General features: G+C 46.3%; 1 protein-coding gene across 1 annotated transcript in view; it reads right to left on the reverse strand.

Annotated features, from left to right (window-relative positions):
• MAP6 (microtubule associated protein 6) overlaps window positions 1–10,148 on the reverse strand; it is a 76,013-nt gene extending 65,865 nt beyond the window's left edge. The window contains exon 1 of the mRNA XM_077841848.1: window positions 9,385–10,148. Within this exon, the coding sequence (XP_077697974.1) occupies window positions 9,385–10,148 (764 nt within the window). The remainder of the gene's footprint in view (window positions 1–9,384) is intronic.
• Between the last annotated feature and the right edge of the window lie 12,412 nt (window positions 10,149–22,560).

Consider the following 22,560-nt stretch of genomic DNA (forward strand, 5'->3'; position numbering starts at 1 on the left):
ACAAAAACTTTTTCTGAGGGAAAACACCTTGTCAACCAAAATGAGAATTTTCACTCTCACACACACACACCCATTAACAACGAGGAGTCCGGTGGCACCTTAGAGACTAACAGATATATTTGGGTATAAGCTTTTGTGGGTAAAAAGCCCACTTTTTCAGATCGAAGTGCGTTTTTTACCCACGAAAGCTTATGCCCAAATAAATCCGTTAGTCTTTAAGGTGCCACCGGGCTCCTTGTTGTTTTTGTGGATATCGACTAACACAGCTACCCCTCTGATTCTTGAATATACAAGTGCTATTACAGATGTTCACAGCATTGATGCTGGTGCACCCCAGGTTGTACCTGCTAGTTTCTGGATTATGTTGGCTCTCGTTTTTATCTTTGCAGCTACCTTCTCAACATGACCATGGAAGGAGAGGGCGCGCTCGAGTTTCACTCTGAGATATGTTGGAATGTAATTGTGTGGCACATTTTTAATCACTGAATATTACTTTCAGTGTGTTGTTGGCACTCCTATTATCAAGATGAAATGCGCTTACTATTGTTTTTGCAGGGTTTGGTTTGAGCCTCCATTTCCAGAAATATTGTTCCGTATTTTGGAAGTCCTCAGATAATGCTCTCTCAGTGTCATGGAGGTTTGATGCTTGGCAGGATCATCTGCATATCCAAATTTTCATGATTTAGTTGGAGAGATGTCACTTATGTACATACTAAAAAGGATTTTTACAAGTACAGAGCCTTGTGGTAACCCATTGTTTCTGATACAGGATGAGCTGGTCTTATTAGCCAGGTACACCCGTTGGCGTCTGTTACTCAGCATGGGCCACAGCAGGTGAAGTGTTTGGTAGCAAGGTATAATTATAGCAAGTTTCAGCATCAGGCTCTTAATCCAGACAGTATCATGCACAGATGACAGGTCAACAAATACTGCACCGATCTTTAGTTTTTTTTGATCGCCAGCCTCAATGTGAGTTGCGAGCACCAGAATTTGGTCACAACAACTATGTTTTGGCCAGAAGCCTGCCTATTTGACAGGGATAATTGGCTCAGTAAAAGGGCATATTCTTTTGAGGATGATACATTCAAGAAGTTTATAGGTCATACATAGTATAGAAAATGGCCTATAGCTTCCTGCTTCATCAGCGGGCTTTCCAGGCTTTGGAATGGCAATTACCGTTGCCTCATGCCATATTTCAGGGATCCATACTGTCCTTAAGGTAGCGGAGTACAATGTTGCTAGCCATTGGAGTCCTTTGGGGACCAGATGGTGGAGGAATTCTGGTGGACTACCATCAGGGCCTGCAGCCTTCCCTTTTTTTAATCGCAGCACGTCCTTCTTTTACTTCCTCAATGCTGACAGTGGAAGGTTCTCCTGGGGGGATCGATGCAAGTGTTCAGTAGAGTTGTTGATACACTTCTCTTCTTGTGTGTTTATCAAGTGGTCCTTGTGTGTTCTCCACCAGTTTGAGGCTATTGAGTTTGGCTGGATTTTTGGTGGCCAGTAGTCAGATGATGTGATTGCAGTTATCCTAATGAATCAGTGGCCTTCCTGGCCATTATAGAGCTGGGGATCATCAGAGTGCAAGATGGTCCTTATGCGTGGTGGGGAACTGGGAGTGAACAGCACAGAGCTGGTTACACTGCCTGAGTATTCTCTATGCCTCTGAAATCCCCAGCTGCCCCATTAGGGCTGTTTGGGGGCACAAAGGGGCTGGGATGGGGAACTCCTTGCCAAGCCACAGACTCCCCATGTGGGCAGACTCCCTTGGACAGGTGTCTTATCCTACACTGTGCCTCACTTCCCCATATGTATTTAAAAAAAAAAAGTACTTTCCTGCTTCACAAGGGCATTGTGAGAATAAAATCTATGCATGAGGGTGAGATGCTCCGCCACTACAGAGGAGCCCGTAGAAAGAAGAGACAATCTCAGATATGCACATGTACAACAGATTACTGGTATCCATCTAGTGCAGACAACGTCTCTGAGTCAAATCACAGCTCCCTCTGCCAATGTGTGCAGTCCCCTTGAAGCCAGTGGAGCAGCACATGAGAGTGAGATAAGCAAAATTTCCCCTTTTGTGATGTGCTGCCATGTGTGGTTTGTACAGCACCCAGCACTACGGGGCCCTGGTCCAGAGCTAGGGCTCCTTGGTGCTACCGTAATAGAGGAATATTAATGTATTGTGCCGACATGTGTTATTATTTATTGTCTGTATTTCCATAGCCTCTGGGAGCCCCAGTCCATTGTGCGAGGTGCTATACAAACACAGAACAAAAAGCCAGTCCTGGCTCCAAAGAGCTCTCAAACTCAGTGTTTGCATGAGTAATTATGAGCTTGTCTATACAGCAAAAGAGCGTGGGGGTATTGAGAGCTTTTCAGTGGTGAGCTACATCAACTCAGCTAACACAACTGTAGAGAGCCCCCTTTCTGTAAGGGAAGGATGGGGTGAAGGGATGTGCACGGGGGGCGGGGGGCAAGCAGGGGCACGGGCTGCCCAGTTTCATCAGGGGCACAGAACTCTCCAGTCCTCCCCAGAGCTGCAGGGAAGAGAGTGAGCTCCAGCCAGAGCCAGAGAGGGGGTGGAGAGAGAGGGAGAGGAGAGCGAGCTCCTGCCGGAGCCAGGAGAGGGGAGCACAGAACATGCCCCCCCAAAAGGGGTCAGTTAAATTACTGCACATGCCCCTGAATTAAGATGTTGTAGGGCTAATGGGGAGCATCCTTTACATTGATTTGTCTTGTATATCTACACGTTGATTCAGTCTTGTCCATTTGCAAGTTCGGAGCTATTTTTGTGAGTAAGTCAAAGCTGGCAGAAATTATTATCTAGCCGTATCCTGGGGGGAGGGAGTGGGGAGCAATTCCAATACGGGCTGGGAAATCAGGCCCCAAACCTCGCTTTAATTAGGTGTCAGAATTTTCATGACCAGCTCTCATGAACCCCCTCTAGCAGACCCCTGAATAGTGAGTCACCTTCATAAGCTTGATCCTGGTGAAATCCCCAATGAGTGCTGTGGGAGTTTTGTTCGAGAAAGCAGTGCAGAATCAGGCCCTATTCCCACTGCATCCCTACAACCAGAATATCATCTGCTACTGAATTTGTCATTTGCTTTTGGCTGGAGACCGGTTTTATGGCCTTAAAGCATCACATTACGCTGATCTTCAGCGGCAACAAGGACTGTAAGGAAATCTCCCAGGTCATCTGTTCTCTGAATATTGGCTGCCAGCCCCCACCTGTGCATCAGTGCAGCTAAGGGCAAAGAGGACAGGCACCAATATGAAACGTCCTTGCTGCCCTGAAGCAATAGGTTAATAGTATTACATTGAGTTTAGGGACTGGCCTCTGGCTGCCCTTACTTGGCTTTGCTGGGGGAGGATGGAAAGAAAATACAGAAAGCCACTTCCCTCCCCATTACACCCATGCAGTCTCCAGGCATAACGGTGACCTCAGCACTCTTTAGGCATTGATGGAGAAGATCCAAAGGAGGCATAGTCAACTGGTTTGAAGGTGTGGTCAGTCCTTGTGCCATTGGCTATCCAGTGGTACAAGGAAGGTGCCATTTCACCTTTATCTGCCCTGTGCAAGCACAATGCCCCAAGCACCTCTGCTCAGCTGCCACAGATCTGTATCCACCCAGCCCCTCCCTTCTCTGCCAACAGTTTGCTTTTTTGGGCCCGATACTGAAAGATGCTGAGCAAAGTTCTGTGCTGATGTCACTGGGGGGCCAAGAGAGCCCTGCACCTGGCAGGATTAGAGACTAACTCCTTAAATTCAGGTGATTGGAATTCGGCCATCAATATTTCCTTAATGCCTCCTGAAGGCCCAGCAGCTCATTTTAAAAACGCTTTTCAGACACAGTGATTTCCCTGATTTTTTTTGGAATAAAGTTAAACATAAAACAGAATAGCTCAGAAATTCCATTAATTTCTACACTTGTGCAAGTGAAAAGTGGCTTTCACATCAGACACAACGTGATGTTTAAAGAGCACATGGAGTCAAATTTTCAAATGTAGGCACCAGAGGGTAGGCACCTAAATCCGGATTTTGTGTACTTATACAGCTGGTTGCGTCATGGACAGGTGAAATTCACATGCCATGAAGTGCCTAATACAGATATTTACAGTATGTGCCTTACCGAATATGAGCTGCCTAAACTTCTGGCATTCAAGTTTGCAAACTATGCCCTTAGGCTCTGGCACACTCTCTTTCTTATTTGAGGTCTTGGCGGGGAGGAGGAAACGTAAATGTCCGAGAGACTACACGCACAGAGTGCTGCTTAGGAGCAGAACGCTTTTCACTAATTAAAAGGATTTCTAGAATTTGGCATTTTCTAAACAATGAATAACTCTTAAATATTTCCATATTAAACACAGAAGTCATCTGGCAACTAGCACAAACATCACTTTGTTATAAACGAAGAGGCAAGTGCAAAGAGAGATACCATTTTATAGCCCACTCCCCTCCTGTGACACACTCCAAGGACTAACAGGATTAAAATGAGAGCACAAAGAAAAGGAATACTGGGGGGGGGGAAGAAGAGATACCAAAAAGGGATAATACACTGCAGATTTAAGGCTCAATCCTGCCAGGCGCTGAGGCCATTCAGTCAGCATTGATTCCAACACCTCCAGGGCTAAAGATAGAGCCTATATAGCATATGCTGGACACCCAGACTGACAAAGGAATGAGGAGTTTACTGCTCAAGATTCACTTTGCAAAACACCAAACAATGGGCTTTGTAGCAGATCGCAGACTCACAGCGCCTCCTGCTAGTCATCCGGGAATTAGCTTGATTCCAGCACTCAGAGCACCTCCTGCTGGCTGGTGTCGCTCCTGCCTCAGGCCCTGTGTCCCTCCTGGATGCTGGTGCTCCTTTCCCTTGGGGTTCTGCCCACAGCAGCACCCCCCCACTCTGGGTCTCTGCTCTCAGGGGAACCCGCAACCCTCTAAGCCCACCTTCCCTCAGTGGCTACTGCCAGTCATCATCCAGTCCCCTTTCTCTGGGCAAACTGCAGTCTGTAATGGCCACTCATCACTGGCAAGGGGGTTGGACCAGCTGCCTCTGCCTATCCCCAAGGCTGGAGTGAGACTAACCCAGCTCCTCCCTTAGCCCTTACATCAGGGCCAGCTGTGGCCTGGCTGGGTTTGGCCACAACTGTGGCCACTTCCCCAATCAGCCTACCTTTTCCCCCAGGAGCAGAGTGAGTGCCCTGGTACAGGCTCATATGACAGATGACAAACAAGTTCAGAAGAAGCTTTCAGCATTTTGATGGTAAATAACTTATTTCCAAAGGTAGGACTCTACTTTGGCTCAAGGATCTGGACCTGTGTTCAAGAGGATGCACCACCTGCGGGGTAGCAGCTAGAGGCATTATCCCTGCACAAGGCAGGAGCAGGCATGAAGCCTTTAGAAGAATGAGGGGAAAGTACAATCGCTTGCAGAAGTTACTTCACCTGTAAGAAAGGTATAGCTTGTGCTATCCCAGTGATGCCTCCTGGTGCTAGCTAGTGTGAAGATGGGGCCATGACTAGCCCCATTTGCAGTGGTGATCACTCGTGTTAGCACTGGGCAACCCCTCCTGCCAAAGGGAGCGCAATCAGCTAAATTATGACTGCTCCCTGCATGGGTGCATGGAGGGAGCTGGGAGAAGGGGGTCATCCATTCTACCCTTTCAGCAGCCTCAGAGAATAGGCATAAACCTGCCCTTTATTAAGCATACCAAACAGAATTGACCTGATCAGACCTATTACATTATATCCACTGCATCCTCAGAATTAGTCATGGCATCAAAATACTGACTAATCCGATTTAAAGATGCTACAATCAGTTGCATTACCAGTGCACCAGGGCTGTGATTCTGTGTATGTAAATAATCTAAATATCCACTTACTCAATGTGGCAGAATAGAGTATGGCACTTTATCATGTCAGCTATCACATGATTCAAGGGCACCGTTTACCTTTAATTCCTGCCATTAAAAAACAAGCAAGGAATGTTAAAGGCAAAAGCTATTTCTGTTACTAAAAAAAAGTGTCAAGAAAATCCATAATTAAAAGGGACTAGTGATCTTAAAGAAGCCTTATTTTTAGAGGGCAGGTGCTCAGCACTTTCTGAAAAATCAAACCCCTTTAGGGCACCTCCAGATGAGCCCCCTTAAATATCGAGCCACCCCAAACCACTAGTCATTTTGGCAAATCTTGGCCAAATACCCTAGTTCCTTTGTCCTTCAAACTTCCTACTAGATATTTCACAATATAAAGGTCCCTAGTGTCACATGCAAAGCTTTGACAACAGCCGATAACCACGGGAGCCCTGATTCAATCCAATATCAGTCTCAACTCCAAAACAAATCAGAAGGCTCTTACTAACCCCCTCCCCACCACCAAAAAAAACTGCTTAATTCTCAGACATTTCCTACAGGGATGTGACAGATACACATTAATTTCTGACTTTTGCAAATACTAGCCATAAACAGACATTTCAGATATCGTTTTTTCTATTTAAACTTTTTAGGTTAAAATTTTGTTCACAAGGGTGAGCTAATTTGCAAGTGGCATGTTCATATCAGAATCTTAGGGCCCGTTCTGCTCTCACATTAATACAGCTCCATTGACTTCGAAAGGTGTCACTGCTGCTTTATACGAATGTGAAATCAGAGTGAAGCTCGTATATACACTAGCGATCTTCATTGCGGTGTATCGTTTACACTAGTGCAAAGTGAGGGTGAAAACACTGTCAGCTAAGAGTGGCACTGTTTGACACTACTTTTACTCCTGGGGGAATTCTGTGCCACTTTGCATGTGCGGAGTTCATGTCCCGGGCAGATTATTTTTCTCCGCAGAAAATACATGCTGCTGGAGAGGCGCTGCAGATACACCTTTCACCCCCAGAGTGTTGTGGTGCCAGAACAGAGTGCAGCTGGCTCACAGGCCAGAGCAGCCAAATGTGGAGAGGGAGGAGGAGAGCCTGCTTTCCTCACAGTGCCCTGCCCCTGGGGCCAGGTGAAGAGGCCCAGGTTTTTTTTGGGTGGGGGGGACAGACAGAGCAGGGCATATGGGAATGCTGGGGGGGTGACACAGACTGGGGTTCAGAATGGCTATGGGGGGGACAGACTGGGGTGGGGGCTGAGTGGGAGTGCAGGACCACATGGGGATGGGGGGCGGCTGAGTGGGGGTGCAAGGGGGTGCAAGGATTATTTACATATTTAGGGGTCAGCCAGGGTCTCCATGGGGCAGGCTCCCCAATTCCCTAACAATCCCTCCCCTTCCAAAAAAACTGTTGCATACTTCTTCCACCCACACCCAACAACTGTTCAAGTTCACTCCCAGTCTCCTTCCCAGCAATTACTTCCCTCTCCTTCACCTCCTTCATTATCCCTGACTTCCCCAAGCCTTTGCACTGCTTGTAAGGGGTGCTGGAAATAGCATTCTGTATTGTAGTTGAAATGAATTATAACTTAAAGTTCTGTATTAATATGCCTAGTAAAGAATCTATTGTCAAAAACATTTCCTGAATCTTTTTTAGTTGTCTGTATTGTTACAGGTATACTTGCTGACAGGTACTTTGAAATAAATTACCGAAATAATTGAAATGGGTGTGATTACACGGTGTTATTTTGACAAATAAAATATGCAGAATTTTTAATTTTTTGGCGCAGAATTCCCACAGGAGTACACTTTGCACATGGGTACATGGCTGCCAACATGCAGGGCAATGAAGAATCAGGCCCAGAATTTTTAACCTTAGTTCATAAGAAGGAAAATTCTACCACCTCCATGATTTTCAAGCTGAATGCCAACTGTGCCTTTCCCCACTGCAAGCAGAAAAATGGAGGAGCTAAATTATGTATACATTTTAGATTCATATGAATTGTTTCTCATGTTGCTATGTGACAGGTATCATCTGCAGAACCCATGAGATGGGCTAATTAGTCACATTCGCTTTGCTGGAAACACCCCCTAATGGGGGTTGAGGAGACAGAGAAATTACAAAATTTATTTTATCAGCAAAAAACCAGCAGTTCTGCTTTCAGGACTATAGAACCCTAGTTTCCTCTGGCAAGGAAAGATCTAGAAAGCAGCATCAAGGAAAATCTCTGATTTCAAAAGGAAATCAAAACTCCAGTTGGGCCTAGACAATGTGTGTATACTTCCAGCCTGTCACCTCTTTGTTACAGTTTGTTTTTCATTTATAATACATACTTCTTCAACCAGAAACAAACACCTTACAGCAGCTACATTTCATTCTGAACCACAGGGAGGGCCATTTTCATGTGAAATCAGGCATCAATTGCCTTCTGAGAATCAAAAGAGAGATAAAATCAAGGAGAGAGGTTACTTCATCAGTGCTGGGGAAAATCTGTGGCTTATATATACTGGGATGTGTGATTCCCCCAGCAGCCAGCAAGCTACTTCAATCAAATGCATTTAACACGACAGTGACAAAACTTTGTCCCACCCACCAACCGCAGGATCCTGGAGGACACACCTAAGCTGCATAAATGAAGCCCATTGTGGAGGTCTGTTTTCATCCCAGCCACCTCCTGCTCTTATAAATCTGGACCAATGCATGTTCCCACCTGTAGCCTCTGCTACACGGCTGTTACTCTGAAAATGCTCAAATAAATTGGTTAGTCTCTAAGGTGCCACAAGTACTCCTTTTCTTTTTGCGAATACAGACTAACACAGCTGTTACTCTGAAACCTTTGGATTAAAGGCACACTGCAGGCTTTAAACTCCACAAGTTGCCTTCAGCTCACAGTCCATGCTTCAGCCCAGTTGATTTTATCCTGGGCTCCTATGAAGCCTCCAGCCCAAAGCCTCACTGTGTTCATAACGGCTTGCAGACATAGTGCAAAAGTGGCCAGCAGGCTTATTAGCCCAGCATGTGAACACATACAGTTACAAACAAAGGGGAGGTGGAAAAGGAAGGGTGATTTATTGTTGAGACTGCACTGGTGGGAGGAGCCCCCAGAAAGTTCTTGAAGCTGCAGACCCAGTGATTTTTTATTGTGTTTAGCTAGTAGGAAATGGTCACGCACACCACAGGGAGATACAGTATATCTGGGGTGAGGTTAGGGGAGGATGGCAGGAGATTTCCCTGGCTTCCCCTCAACAGAGAGGACACAGAGGATGGAGGAGGGGTGTTGGGCAGGTGTACAGGGGTTGGGGGAGGGTACTGGGCAGACACAGAGAAGATGGAGGAGGGGTGTTGGGCAGGTGGATGGGGCTGGGGCAGGGCACTGGGTGGACACAAAGAGGATGGAGAAGGGGTGTTGGGCAGGTGAAGGTGGGTTGGGGGTGGCCCAGAGACACTAGCTACTGGGCAAAGGCGCACAGAAGATGGGGGTGCTGGGTAGGGGGGTGATGTATCCGCCTCTCACCTGTAGGAGCTGCTCACCCCGGCTGCCGATTCCTCCCTGATCTGCCTGTTGAGGGCATCCACCGCTGCTCGCCCTTTGGCCGCCTCCTGGGATGCCGAGAGCCCGGGCTGCTGCTGCCCCCCATCCTCGACCACCTGGACCCTCTTCTTCCGCCCTTCCTCAGCCCTGGCCACCTTGGGCTGCTCCTCCTTTGCCCTTTGCTCTGCCTCCTCCTCCTTCTTCTCCTGCCCTGGCTGCAGCTTCCTCCTCTTCTCCTGGCTGGGAGGTTTCTCCTGGGGGCCCTTGTCCAGGGCTGGCCCAGGGGACGGGGCTGGCTTGGGGATCCAGGGGTGGTCCCCTCTCTTGGGGATGGGCCAAGCTCGGAAATCCTTCTGGTACTGACTCTCCTTCTCAAAGGGGGTTTCCGAGGGCTGGTACTCGCTCTTGGGTTTGCAGCTGGGCTCCGGCCGCTGCGCCTTCCAGTGCTTGTAGTCCTGGCGCATCACCGAGTCGGCCAGAGGCTGCTGCCCCGGCCCTGCCTTGTGGTCCCCCCCTGCCGCAGTCGCCTTGGCAACTGCATCCAGGTCGCTGCCAAGGATGGAGGGCTGGGTCTCGATGGCAGAGGAAGGGCGTGGCTGCTGCTGCTGCAAACCCACCTGGGCCGTGGGGTTCTCAGTGGCCTCGGAGTATTTGGTGAAGACCAAAGGGACCGCGATGTCCGCCTTGTCCAGCTGGTTCCAGAAGCGGGCGATGCAGCACGCCCGGGTGATGCAGGGCCAAGCCATGGCGACGCCTCAACCTCTTCCCCTCCCAGACAGCCTGGCCTCTCCCCGCACACCCTGCAAAGAACACAGCAAAGTAATCCACTCGCTCCGTCACTCCTCCTCCTGAAACAGCCCCCGGCCGAGGGGGGCAGGAAAAGGAAATTCGGTGCCAGTTCGAGATCGAGGGGGGATCTCTACGAATTGCAAAGGGCGGGGGGGGGCAATTCGAGCTGCGGCGGTGCACGCAGCACTTCGAGGGCGCAGGGGGTGGGGGGGGGGGGGCAAACCGGTGCCAAGCCCGAGAGTCACAGTCCCTAGCTGCAAGCAGAAGGCTCTGTACGAATTGCAAAGGGCGAGGACTCTGGCAAACGCAAGGCAAAGGAAATGCTGCCCCGCAAGCAATGGTCGGTCAAAGCTGCGGATTCCCCCCAAGTCCTTGGCGACCTTAGGCAAGTGCAACCTCCCCCCCCCCCGCACCCCACCCTGCAGGCGCGCGGCAGCCCGGTCGGGTTTCAGCCCCGGTGCATCGCGGAGAAGAGCCCGGCTGCAGGCTCCTGCCTTCCCCCCGCACCGCGTCTCTCCCCGGCTGGCGCCGCTGCGGATCTCACGGCCGCGGCTGGAGGAGCAGCCGCCCCCTAGCCATCATCTGCGCGGAGAGCGGAGCATCGCCGCCGCGGCGGCTGCAGAGAAAAAGGCCCCACCCAGCCCCGCTGTCAGCAGCGCCGCGCAGCGAAGGATGCTGAAGAAGGGGGGGGAGGGATGCAGAGAGATCACCTGCCTCCCTCAGCGCCTGCGGAGTGGGGGGAGCCCTGTTAACTCTTCCCTCCCAGACCCCTGGGGCGGAAGGGAGGGGAGCCTAGCTGGGAAGAGTGTGTTGTGTGGCTGGACAGCAGCAGGGAGATGTTCTGGTCCCACCCATTTTCAGGACTAAAAAGCTTTGGACAGAGGCCCGCCTCCATACAGCCGTGCCGTGCAGAGAATGAAGCCGCAAACAATAAATTAATCCACTTTAATCCACCCTGGCATGCCCAGTTCAAGAACCAGGCTGCGGGGCGGGGAGGGAGAGAGAGAAGGAGGATCACCGGCTATTAAAGCCTTAGGGTCTTTAAGGAAATCCAAAGGGCTAGAGCCACTTGCTTGTTGGGGCGATTGTTCCAGTGGCCTATTTCTGGGTGTGGATTTCAGCGATCAAAATGGTTCCCCTCATGGGGGAGAAGAAAAAAAAATCACAACAAACCTACCCAGCTCACAGCGCCACCTTAAAGCAAACACTGTCTAGACAAGAGTAAAAAAAAAAAAAAACCACCCAAAGCCCCACCACAGACAACTCAGATCCTTTGTAGGGGACTGAGAATGGGAGATGAATCAAGAGGGAAAAGGTTCTCCCCTCCCCTCCAATTGGTGCTGACTCACTGCTCCTTCCCTTGATGGCTCAAGTTCTGTTTCCCTTAGGGAGTCTGCGTCTCTGCTGCCTCTTGGTCCACCTTACCCTCATTCAGTCTCCTCCCTGCTTTTACAGGCACCTCTCTCTCTGGGCTGCTTCTATCAGACCAAATCTTGTTATGCCACAATTTTGAGCCTGTGGGTATTTAGGTCCGGAGCTAAACACACAAATAAGCGTACACACAAGTGGGGTAAACTTGGCAGGTTGGGGGCCTTGGTCTGTAATACTGTCCCCTCTATCGTTTTAGTCCCTGCTGGGTAAATAATTCCAAGAAATATACAATGGGGGAGAAAAAGAGCTGGGTTCATCCGAATTTCTTGCCATTAATGAGCAAAATATGATAAGAAAATGATTTTCCCCAGCTAAGGTAAGTGTCTGAAATTTGTGGGGCTGCAGCAAAGAGTAGCTTCAGCTGCTATTTGGTTGTATTATTAACAGTAATGCTAACAATACTTTGCACTACTATAGTACTTTCAATCCTACAATCTCAAAGTAATGTACAGACATTCGCAATATAGCCCCAGATACTCCAAGATATTTAGGTACCTAACTACCATTTATTTCAAAGGGGGATAGGCACATAAATACCTTTAAAGATCTGGGCCTTAATCCTCACCCCTATGTAAATTTACATGACTGGTTTAAACAGATGTGTGTTTATAAATCCAACAGCTGTCCCTTTATCTATAGTGACTGCCCTGTTTCTGCTTTTATATAAAGCACAGTTTAAAAGGGGGCGAGAAAAGAGTTTCCTCTTTGCTATGAATGAAATAGGAGGTTTTTCACCCTCTCTCATACTGCAATCAAGATAATTGCAAACAAGCCACAGGTCTCCACTACCTGGCTCTGATATGTGTATCTCTTTTATTATGGCTTTTAAAAATAACAGCTAGAGACATATTGCCTGGCCCATTACAGCCAGATAAAAGCAGTGCTGTAGTTAAGGCTGAGCTAAGTTTTGCACTTGAAGCAGGGATTGTAAAGACAAGAGCCCCAGGGCAGACAGTACCTTTTAATTTGAAATTAGATGGGAAATACATCAGAAAGACCACAGACCATGGAAGGTGAGGTCGTCTGGGAAGAGTATTCATGGGGAGAGCAGGAGGTAAATCCTGATATTTGGATATACTCTGCACAACCATAGCACTTTGTACCCAACTCCCACCACATTTTATAGAGGTGACTGTGTTACTCCTGTTTTATAGATGTAGAAACAGGGGCACAGAGACAGAAGTTGATGTGTGTGAGATCACACAGTAAACATAGTGGCAGAGCAAGAACCAGAACCCAAAGCCCCTGCTACCCAATCTCCCACGCTAATCTCTAGTGAGCTTTGCTTTCTGCAAAGGTACGATAGTAGGTACTAGATAATATTAGTTCTGATGGTACCACCAATGATCACAAGTCAAGAAAATGCTACTTAATATCTCAGAGCAAACAATAAAGTCACAAGGTTCTCTGGAAAAAAAAATCCTGCTGTTTGAACTTCTAGGATGCTTTTTAAAAAATACTTATAGGCAGACAAATAATTCTGTTTATCTGAGCCCTGCTACAATCAAGTACTACAACATAAAACCAATACTAGTCTGAGATCTGCTATTCTTGGAGATCCCACATACATGTGCACACATATAAAATCATAGAAGTAAGTGTAGGAATGGAAGGGACCTTGAGAGGTCATCTATTCCAGTCCTCTGCACTCATGGCAGGACTAAATAATGGCTCGGCCATCCCTGACATGTGTTTGTCTAACCTGCTCTTAAAAACTTCCAGTGACAGAGATTCTACAACCTCCTTAGGCAATTCATTCCAGTGCTTAACTACCCTGACAGTTAGGAAGTTTTTCCAAATGTCCTACCTAAACCACCCTTGCTGCAATTTAAGTCCATTGCTTCTTGTCCTATCCTCAGAACAAATTTTCATTCTCCTCCTTGTAAAAACTTTTTATGTACTTGAAAACTGTTGTGTGCCCCCTCAGTCTTCTCTTGTCCAGACTAAACATACTAATTTTTTTTAAATCTTCCTCAGAGGTCATGTTTTCTAGACCTTTAATCATTTTTATTGCTCTTCTCTGGACTTTCTCCAATTTGTTCACATCTTTCCTGAAATGTGGTGCCCAGAACTGGAGACAATACTCCAGTTGAGGCCTAATCAGCGTGGAGTAGAGTGGAAGAATTTCTTCTCGTATCTTCCTTACAACACTCCTGCTAATACATCGCAGAAGGATGTTCGCTTTTTTTGCAACAGTGTTACACGGTTGACTCATATTTAGCTTGTGATCCATTATGACCCCCAGATCCCTTTCCACAGTACTCCTTCCTAGGCAGTCATTTCCCATTTTGTACGTGTGCAACTGATTGTTCCTTCCTAAGTGGAGTACTTTACATTTGTCCTGATTGAATTTTGTCCTATTTACTTCAGACCATTTCTTTAGTTTGTCCAGACCATTTTTAATTTTAATCCTATCCTCCAAAGAACTTCCAACCTCTCCCAGTTCGGTATTGTCCACAAACTTCGGAAGTGTACTCTCTATGCCATTATCTAAATCATTGATGAAGACACTGAACAGAACCAGACCCAGAACCTATCCCTGCAGGACCCCACTTGATATTCCCTTCCAGCTCGACTGTAAACCACTGGCAACAACCCTCTGGGAACCGTTTTCCAACCAGTTATGCACCCACCTTATAATAGCTCCATCTGGGCTGTATTTCCCTAGATTGTTTATGAGAAGGTCATGCAAGACAGTATCAAAAGCCTTACTAAAGTCAAGATATACCACATCTACTGCTTCCCCCCATCCACAAGGCTTATTACCCTGTCAGAGAAAGCTATTGGGTCGGTTTGACGCAATTTGTTCTTGACAAATCCATGTTGACTGTTACTTATCACTTTATTCTCTTGTAGGTGTTTGTAAAATGATTGCTTGATTATTGGCTCCATTATCTTTCCAGGTACTGAAGTTAAGATGACTGGTCTGTAATTGCCCTGGGTTGTCCTTATTTCCCTTTTTATAGCTTGACACTATATTTGCCCTTTTCCAGTCTTCTGGAATCTCTCTCATCTTCCATGACTTTTCAAAGATAATCACTAATGGCTCGGATATCTCCTCAGCCAGCTCCTTGAGTGTTCTAGGATGTATTTCATCAGGCCCTGGTGACTTGAAGACATCTAACTTCTCTAAGTAATTTTTAACTTGTTCTTTCCCTATTTTAGCCTCTGATCTTACCTCATTTTCACTTGCATTCACTATGTTAGACGTCCAAGCACTACTAACCTTTCTGGTGAAAACTGAAACAAAAAAGTCATTTCACATTTCTGCCATTTCCACCTTTTCTGTTATTGTTTCCCCCCCTCATTGAGTAACAGGCCCACCCTGTCCTTGGTCTTCCTCTTTCTTCTAATGCATTTATAAAATGTTGTCTTGTTACCCTTCATGTCTCTAACTACTTTAATCTCATGCTTGTGTTGTTTGTTTATATTCATCCTTTGCAATTTGACCTAGTTTCCACATTATGTAGGACTCTTTTTTGATTTACAGATTATTGAAGATCTCCTGGTTAAGCCAGCGTGGTCCCTTGCCATACTTCCTATCTTTCCTACACAGTGGGATAGTTTGCTCTTGTGCCCTTATTAATGTCTCTTTGAAAAACTGCCAACTGTCTCAAACTGTTTTTCCCCTTAGACTTGCTTCCCATGGGATCTTACCTACCAACTCCCTGAGTTTGCTAACATCTGCCTTCTTGAAATCTACTGTCTTTATTCTGCTGTTTTCCCTCCCAACATTCCTTAGAATCATGAACTCTATCATTTCATCCGATGAAGTGAGCTGTAGCTCACGAAAGCTTATGCTCATATAAATTGGTTAGTCTCTAAGGTGCCACAAGTCCTCCTTTTCTTTTTGCGGATACAGACTAACACGGCTGCTACTCTGAAACATCTCATGATCACTTTCACCCAAGCTGCCTTCCACTTCCAAATTCTCAACCAGTTCCTCCCTATTTGTCAAAATCAGATCTAGAACAGGCTCTCCCCTGGTAGCTGTCTCCACCTTCTGAAATAAAAAATTGTCTCCAATGCACATTCCAAGACCTTGTTGGATAATCTGGGCCCTGTTGTATTTTCCCAGCAGGTGTCTGAAGTCGGCCATCACCACCAAGCCCTGTGCTTTGGGTGATTTTGTTAGATGTTTTAAAAAAAGCCTTATCCTAGTAAGGCAGGTCTGTGGTAAACCCCTACCATGACATCACCCTTGGTTTTTTATCCCTTTTTTACTTACTCAGAGACTTTCAACAAGACTGTTTCTTATTTCCATCTCAGACTCAATCCAAGTATATCCATCTTTGATATACAAGGCAACACATGCTCTCTTTTTTCCCAGCCTGTCCTTCCTGAGCAAGCTGTACCCTTCTCTACCAATATTCTAGTCATGGGTATTAACCCACCAAGTCTCTGTGATGCCAACTGTGTCATACGTGTGATTATTCACTAGTATTTCTAGTTCTTCCCATTTATTCCCCATACTTCTTGCGTTAATATGCATCTAAGATACTGATTTGATTTCCCCCCCACCCCATGTTCTCTCTTGTCTCTCCTTTATCCCTGCTATCACAGCCCATGCTCCCCACAGATTCCAACCCTTCTCCCAAGTCTCCATGTTTTTGATTTACCTGTGGGCTTTTGTTTCCTGCCCCCACTGAACCTAATTTGAAGCCCTCTTCATGACGTGGACCCATCTCTGCTCAGCATTCCTTCTTCCCAGAACAGCATCCCATGGTCAAGGAAGCCAAAGCCCTCCTGATGACACCATCCCCGCAGCCAGCCATTCGCCTCCAGGATGCATCTGTCTCTGGCTAGGCCCCTACCTTGACTGGAAGGATCAAAGAGAACATGACCTGTGCTCCCAACTCCTTCCCCCTTACTCCCAGATCCTGGTAATCACTTCTGATCTGCTCAGAGTCACACCTCACAGTATCTTTAATGCCCATCTGGAGGAGTAGCATTGAGTAGTAGTCAGAGGGCTAGATGATCCTCGACTGCTCTTGTATTGCGCAGTGATATTATTGCTCTGTTGTTTCATATTTGTTGCCTTAAAAGCTATTGGTGTGATTAGTTGTCGTAAGTATAACAGAGATAGTGCGGTCCAGCAGATAGGTTACTAGACTGGGAGTTAGGAACCCTTCGTTCTACCTCCACTCCTGACACTGATCTTGATCAAATCATATATCTTCTCATCTCTCCCATCCTTCATCTATTTAGACTGCAAAGTCTTCAGGTCAGGGACTATGTCTCACTATGTCCAGCACCTCACACAATGGGGCTTTGACCTCATTTGGAGACTCCAGACGTTACTTTAATACAAATAATTTTGCTACAATATTTGAAAGAAGCTTTAAAATATCTGTTGATACTTACATCTTGCATGTGTGCAACTAGCATCATTTCACTCTACTTCTTAATAGGTCTTTTTAAAAAAAGGAGAAATAAAATGCTTTGTTATATACAGCTAGCCTTATTCTACATGAGATATGGCACCAGCACATACGATACAGTATTTGCAGACAGAGGATGGTATAAATTCACTGCTTTGCAGACACCAGTTAGAGCAAGAGGCTGTAATAAGCTCCATAATGAGACAATATCAAAATGCCTTTGGTAAAGGCTGTTTGTTTTTGCAGTTAAAAAAACCGCCCTGAAACCTAGCTGCTGATTCATTTTCAGAAATAAGATACAGAAAATAATGTAATCTCTTTCTGCAAGTAAAGCACATTAGCACCAATCAGTTGAATTGATTTGCTGGCTTTAAATCTCACTCATAAAGGACAGAAGGTTAAATAAATAAAATGCCTTATGTTTAAATAGCAGCAGCAGTATACAGGAAGAGCTTTTATCTCATGCAGATGGTTGTGTAATGATGGGAAAATACCAACAGCGGAAACAATTGTGCTATGTAAATCATCTGATCCCAACTAACTTCAAAGAGGCCAGGATTTCACTCTTTACCTTTAGCTCTGTCTCCTACCTACTTAGGACCTAGTGCTGCACCAACTGAAGCCAATGGGAAAGTTGCTATGGATTTGGATGGTGCAGAGAGGAACGATGGTCCAGTGGTTTGTGAAGCAGAGACTTGAACCCAAGTCCTAGACTAGGGAGACTTCGGTTTAATTCCTGGCTCTGACACAGACTTTTTGTATGACTTTAGTCATTTAGTCTCTGTGTGCCCCAGTTCCCTATCTGTAAAATAGGGATATAATAGCGTTTTCCTACCTCACGTGGGTTCTGTGATAAATACATTAACAGATCATGAGCTGCTCAGATACTAGGGTAATAGAGGCAATATAAGTACCCAAGATAGATAGGGTTAGGTTTTTACAACACATGTAGAACACAGCATGGTCTAGTGGATAAAGCAGAGGACTGGGAGGACCTGAGCTTTATTCAAGACTGTCACTGATTTTTTGTGTGACCTCGGGTACTTCACTATTTTTCTAGGGCATTTCTAGGGTACACCCACTGTCATAATATCAAGGTGACTTTGCCTGTGCCTCAGTTTCCCCATCCTTAAAATGGACATAATAAACATATGCCTACTTGTCATGCACTTGGAGCTCTTCAGATGAAAGAGAGCATATCCATGAAGGTACTATTTAATAGCAAACAGATGCATGTAGTCACTGAATGGAAGACTGAAGGAGGACTGGTGACATCTGATTGGTTGATGTACTGTGCATTAATTCTCAAGAAATCCCAGGAACAGCTAAATGTTGCATAGCTCAACTCTGGCCGTTCCTCACTACCAAAGCCAAGTCTTCATGTCACAGAGCTGCTCATGCCTAGCTGGCAGGGGAGGGGACCAGTCCTATTCAACATATAAAAATGATACATGCATACAAATAGGATAATCATATTCAGTACATTATAACCTTTCCAATGATATCTCACATGACCTATCTTGCATAAAATACATCATAATTATGCCATACTCATATCATAATAATATCACTATGACGAATACGGGATGCAGTGTCACAGTAAGGCTAACATTTAGTCACAGGTATTTTAGTAAAAGTCATGGACAGGTCACGGGCAATAAACAAAAACTCATGGCCCTTGACTGTCCATGACTTTTACTAAAAACACCCCTGACTAAATCTTAGCTTCCCAGGGGACCCCCCAAGTCCAGCTGCACCAGCTTCTGCTCAAGTGGTTCCTGGGGCCACGCTCCAGCTGTTAGCCAAGCCAACCTGGGACCGCTGCTCAGGCAGTCCCTGGGGCCAGCCGCACCAGCTACTGTACGTCAGCAACACTGACGTCAGCAACACTGGCCGCTGCAGCTGCGGAATTTCACAGATGTCGCGGAAAGTGACAGAATCCATGACTTCTGCGACCTCCATGACAAACTCGCAGCCTTATTTAAAGGTGAGTGGGGTGTGTGGCCATGCATGTCAAATAGCTGGGCATTCGCTAGAATAGGAGGAATTTAAATATCAGGGTGTATTTGCAGTACTTTGCCAGGAGCTGTTACTGAGGCACCAGCCCTGGGGTGTTGACAGTACACTAAATAAAATACTGAGAGGTCAGTACAGTGGGCAATCCAGCGCAAGCTGATCCAGGGTGTCCTCCCCATGCCCAGAATCATTATTCTGGGAAGTTTACTTCTCAGATCCCTCCTTTGTGCTCTTATAGACTCATAGATATTAAGGTCAGAAGGGACCATTATGATCATCTAGTCTGACCTCCTGCACAATGCAGGCCACCGAATCTCACCCACCCACTCCTGCAATAAACCTCTCACCTATGTCTGAGCTACTGAACTCCTCAAATTATGGTTTAAAGACTTCAAGGAGCAGAGAATCCTCCAGCAAGTGACCCATGCCCCATGCTGCAGAGGAAGGCGAAAAACCCCCAGGGCCTCTTCCAATCTGCCCTGGAGGAAAATTCCTTCCCAACCCCAAATACGGCGATCAGCTGACCCCTGAGCATGTGGGCAAGATTCACCAGCCAGATACCCAGGAAAGAATTCTCTGTAGTAACTCAGATCCCACCCCATCTAACATCCCATCACAGGCCATTGGGCCTATTTACCATGAATAGTTAAAGATCAATTAATTCCCATCAAACCATCTCCTCCTCTAAAGAGAAGCATTCTCAACCTAGCAGAGAAGAGGAGAAGGAAAACAAAGAGGAAAGATATTGCAACCAGAACTGTCCTGGGGGCGCAGGAAAGAAATTGGACCGGGCTAAGAGCTGGAATTTCAGTAGGAGTTTCCCTGAGGCTCTTTTGAAAGTCAGTTGGAGTCTTTATTTATAGAGCTTTTTCTGACTTTCGTCACCGTGGTATCTTGGAGCTTCAGACATTAGTGGTTTAGCCTCCCACCACCTCTCTGAGGAAATGTATTGCCATCCCTTTTACAGGTAGGGAAATGGAAGCACAGATATTATAAGTGACTTGCCCAAGGTCACATAGGAAACCAGTGTCAAAGCCAGAAACTGAACCCAAATCTTCTGACTCCCAAACAAGCCCATCCTTCCACCTCTGTCTATTAATTTACTGCACATTGGTAAAGATGCTCTGATATTATACTGCACCCATTTCATAGATTCCAAGGCCAGAAGGGACTGTTGTGATCGTCTAACCTCCTGTATAGCATAAGCCATAGAACTTCCCCAAAATAATTCCTAGAGCAGAGCTTTTAGAAAAACATCCCATCTTGATTTTAAAATGATCAGTGATGGAGAATCCACCATGAACCTTGATAAACTGTTCTAATAGTTAATTACTCTCACTGTCAAAAATGTACACCTTATTTCTGGTACGAATGCCTTATTTCCAGTCTATGATAAATAAGCTCTTCCTGATCTCAAATTAACACTCTGCTAGGCTTTGGGTCAGTAACAGTGTGGGGTTTTTTTTCCTCTGTTAATTTTGAGTTCCAATGTGTCAAAAATCTCTAGGATCATGTGCATTGAATTGTTCATCTGCTGTGGCTGATCTTCCCCAGACCATGATCCCTTGTCTCCTCCAAACTGCTGCCGCAGCTGCCAAGCACTTGATGAATACAGCTGGTACTCTGGAAAGCAGAGATGCCTTGTATTCACCCGAAGTGTTTTTTACCAAGTAAAATAATGGTTTTTATCATCCCGTAAGAAACTAATTAGTCCCAGTTTAAGGCATTTTCTATTTAAAAAAGAACTGTTTAATTAATGCACACCACATTACACTTAGCTTTAGTGACACATTCAGAGTGTGGTTACATACGGCTGTTTCAATGAGGTTAAAGGACTCTGTTTCTCTTTCAACCCTATTGCAACAGAGTATTTCAATTTTTCATTACTGCTCCTTTTTCGAGTAACATTAAGGATACTGTGGAATGTGCTGTGCCCCCAACCAGAGAGCATCACTCCAATATCTTTTGCTCCCCGTGTGTTTCCAAGGTCAGGGTTTTGCCTGTGTTTTAAACCTAGTCTGGTTTAAAACAAAACAAAACCCATCCCCCTCAGTTGCGATGGCAGCCTTTTTAGTTCTCTCTAGTCTTTAAAAACAATCTGTTGACTGCTAGAGATGAACGTTTGCACCTAGTTTCTAACGGCGCCCTTGTGTGAGGCAGAAGCGCTGTGGGAGCTGCAGAAGCGGCCGCTTGACAGCATCCTTTCATGAGCTGCAGCAGGCAAAGATTTATACAAGGTGTCTCTGTGCAGGAACTGACAGATCAATGACAGCAGGAAGGTCACCCTTTGAATTCCTTATGACTATCGCTGCTCAGTGCAATTGCTGTGCACCAGTGGAAAGCAATGAAGAGGGGCACAGCTATATATGGTGAGGAAGGGATGGGGTAGGCTGCCATTCTCCAATAGCTATGCTCAGCAAAGTCTCATTAAAAGAACTTTCGGTGCTCCATAACCCTTTAGAGGTTTTCTCCCCACAGAGAGGCAGCCTCTCCCAGAGAGCAAAGCCCTGAGATAACAGATTTCAAAACACCCCCTTTGCGGGGTTTCTTTTCCCCAGGTGTTCCTGTTGGGCTAAGGCAAGAGGAGCAGGTTGAGCATTCCCTCTGTCTGGGAGGGACCACCACTGGCACCTCCCTCCCTAGCTCCGCCTCTCTCCTGTTCTGAGAGGAGAAGGTTGGTTCGTATCCTGTCCGCTTTCTCAGAACTCTTTCTGATTGGCTATGGGAGGGGGAAGCCCCACCCACACTGCAAAACTCCAGTCTAGGACTATAGAAGGAAGGAGCAGCCCAGGGTCTTCTCAGAACACCAACCACCTTCCTCTCACGCAGCGGCTGCCTGCCTGGGTCTTTGCAGCAAAACCCAGGCATGACCCCAGAGACTCCCCTCTGCAGCCGTAATATGCGAGTACGCTTCACTGCAGCAAATGGTCAATGATAATGAAAGGCAAAAAGGTTAAAACTGATCGAGATTTAAAGCCACACAGCACTTTGCTAACCGATGGAACTCATAGCCACAAGATATAATTAAGGTCACGAGTTTAGCAGGACCCACACAGGAATTAGATCTTTATAGCAATGAGAACATCCACAGCTGTCCTGGGTCAAGGGGGAAGGGATACATCAGTAAATGCATGCTTCAGGGCAGGAACTACCTACTCACTGATGAGGGTAAGGAAGCAAACTTCCCTGAGAGATTGGTTATTCCACAATTGTCCACTATGTGTTAAAGAGACTCGGCAATAAACATCCAGAGCGTATTTGCATCAGAAATGTGTGTGTGTGCCTATCTTGACAGCTAAGGGAGTTAAGAAGTTGTCCAATTAACAATACCGCATTACTGAGGAGACCAGCAGCTCAGCACCACAAAGGGCGGTATCTGTGAGGTGCTAGGCACCTCCTGAAAGGAAAAGAGGGCTCTCTACAGCTCTGGGGAGGTGCTCCTCACCTCTCCGAATCAGGCCTCTAAGGAATACCCAGTGCAACTGCTGCAGCAACTGACTTGCAAGCAAAAATCTAGGCTGAAATAAGTCAACATAGACCA

This window comes from Eretmochelys imbricata, chromosome 1 (genome assembly GCF_965152235.1).
Source record: "Eretmochelys imbricata isolate rEreImb1 chromosome 1, rEreImb1.hap1, whole genome shotgun sequence".
In the NCBI taxonomy this organism is placed as follows: Eukaryota; Metazoa; Chordata; order Testudines; family Cheloniidae; genus Eretmochelys; species Eretmochelys imbricata.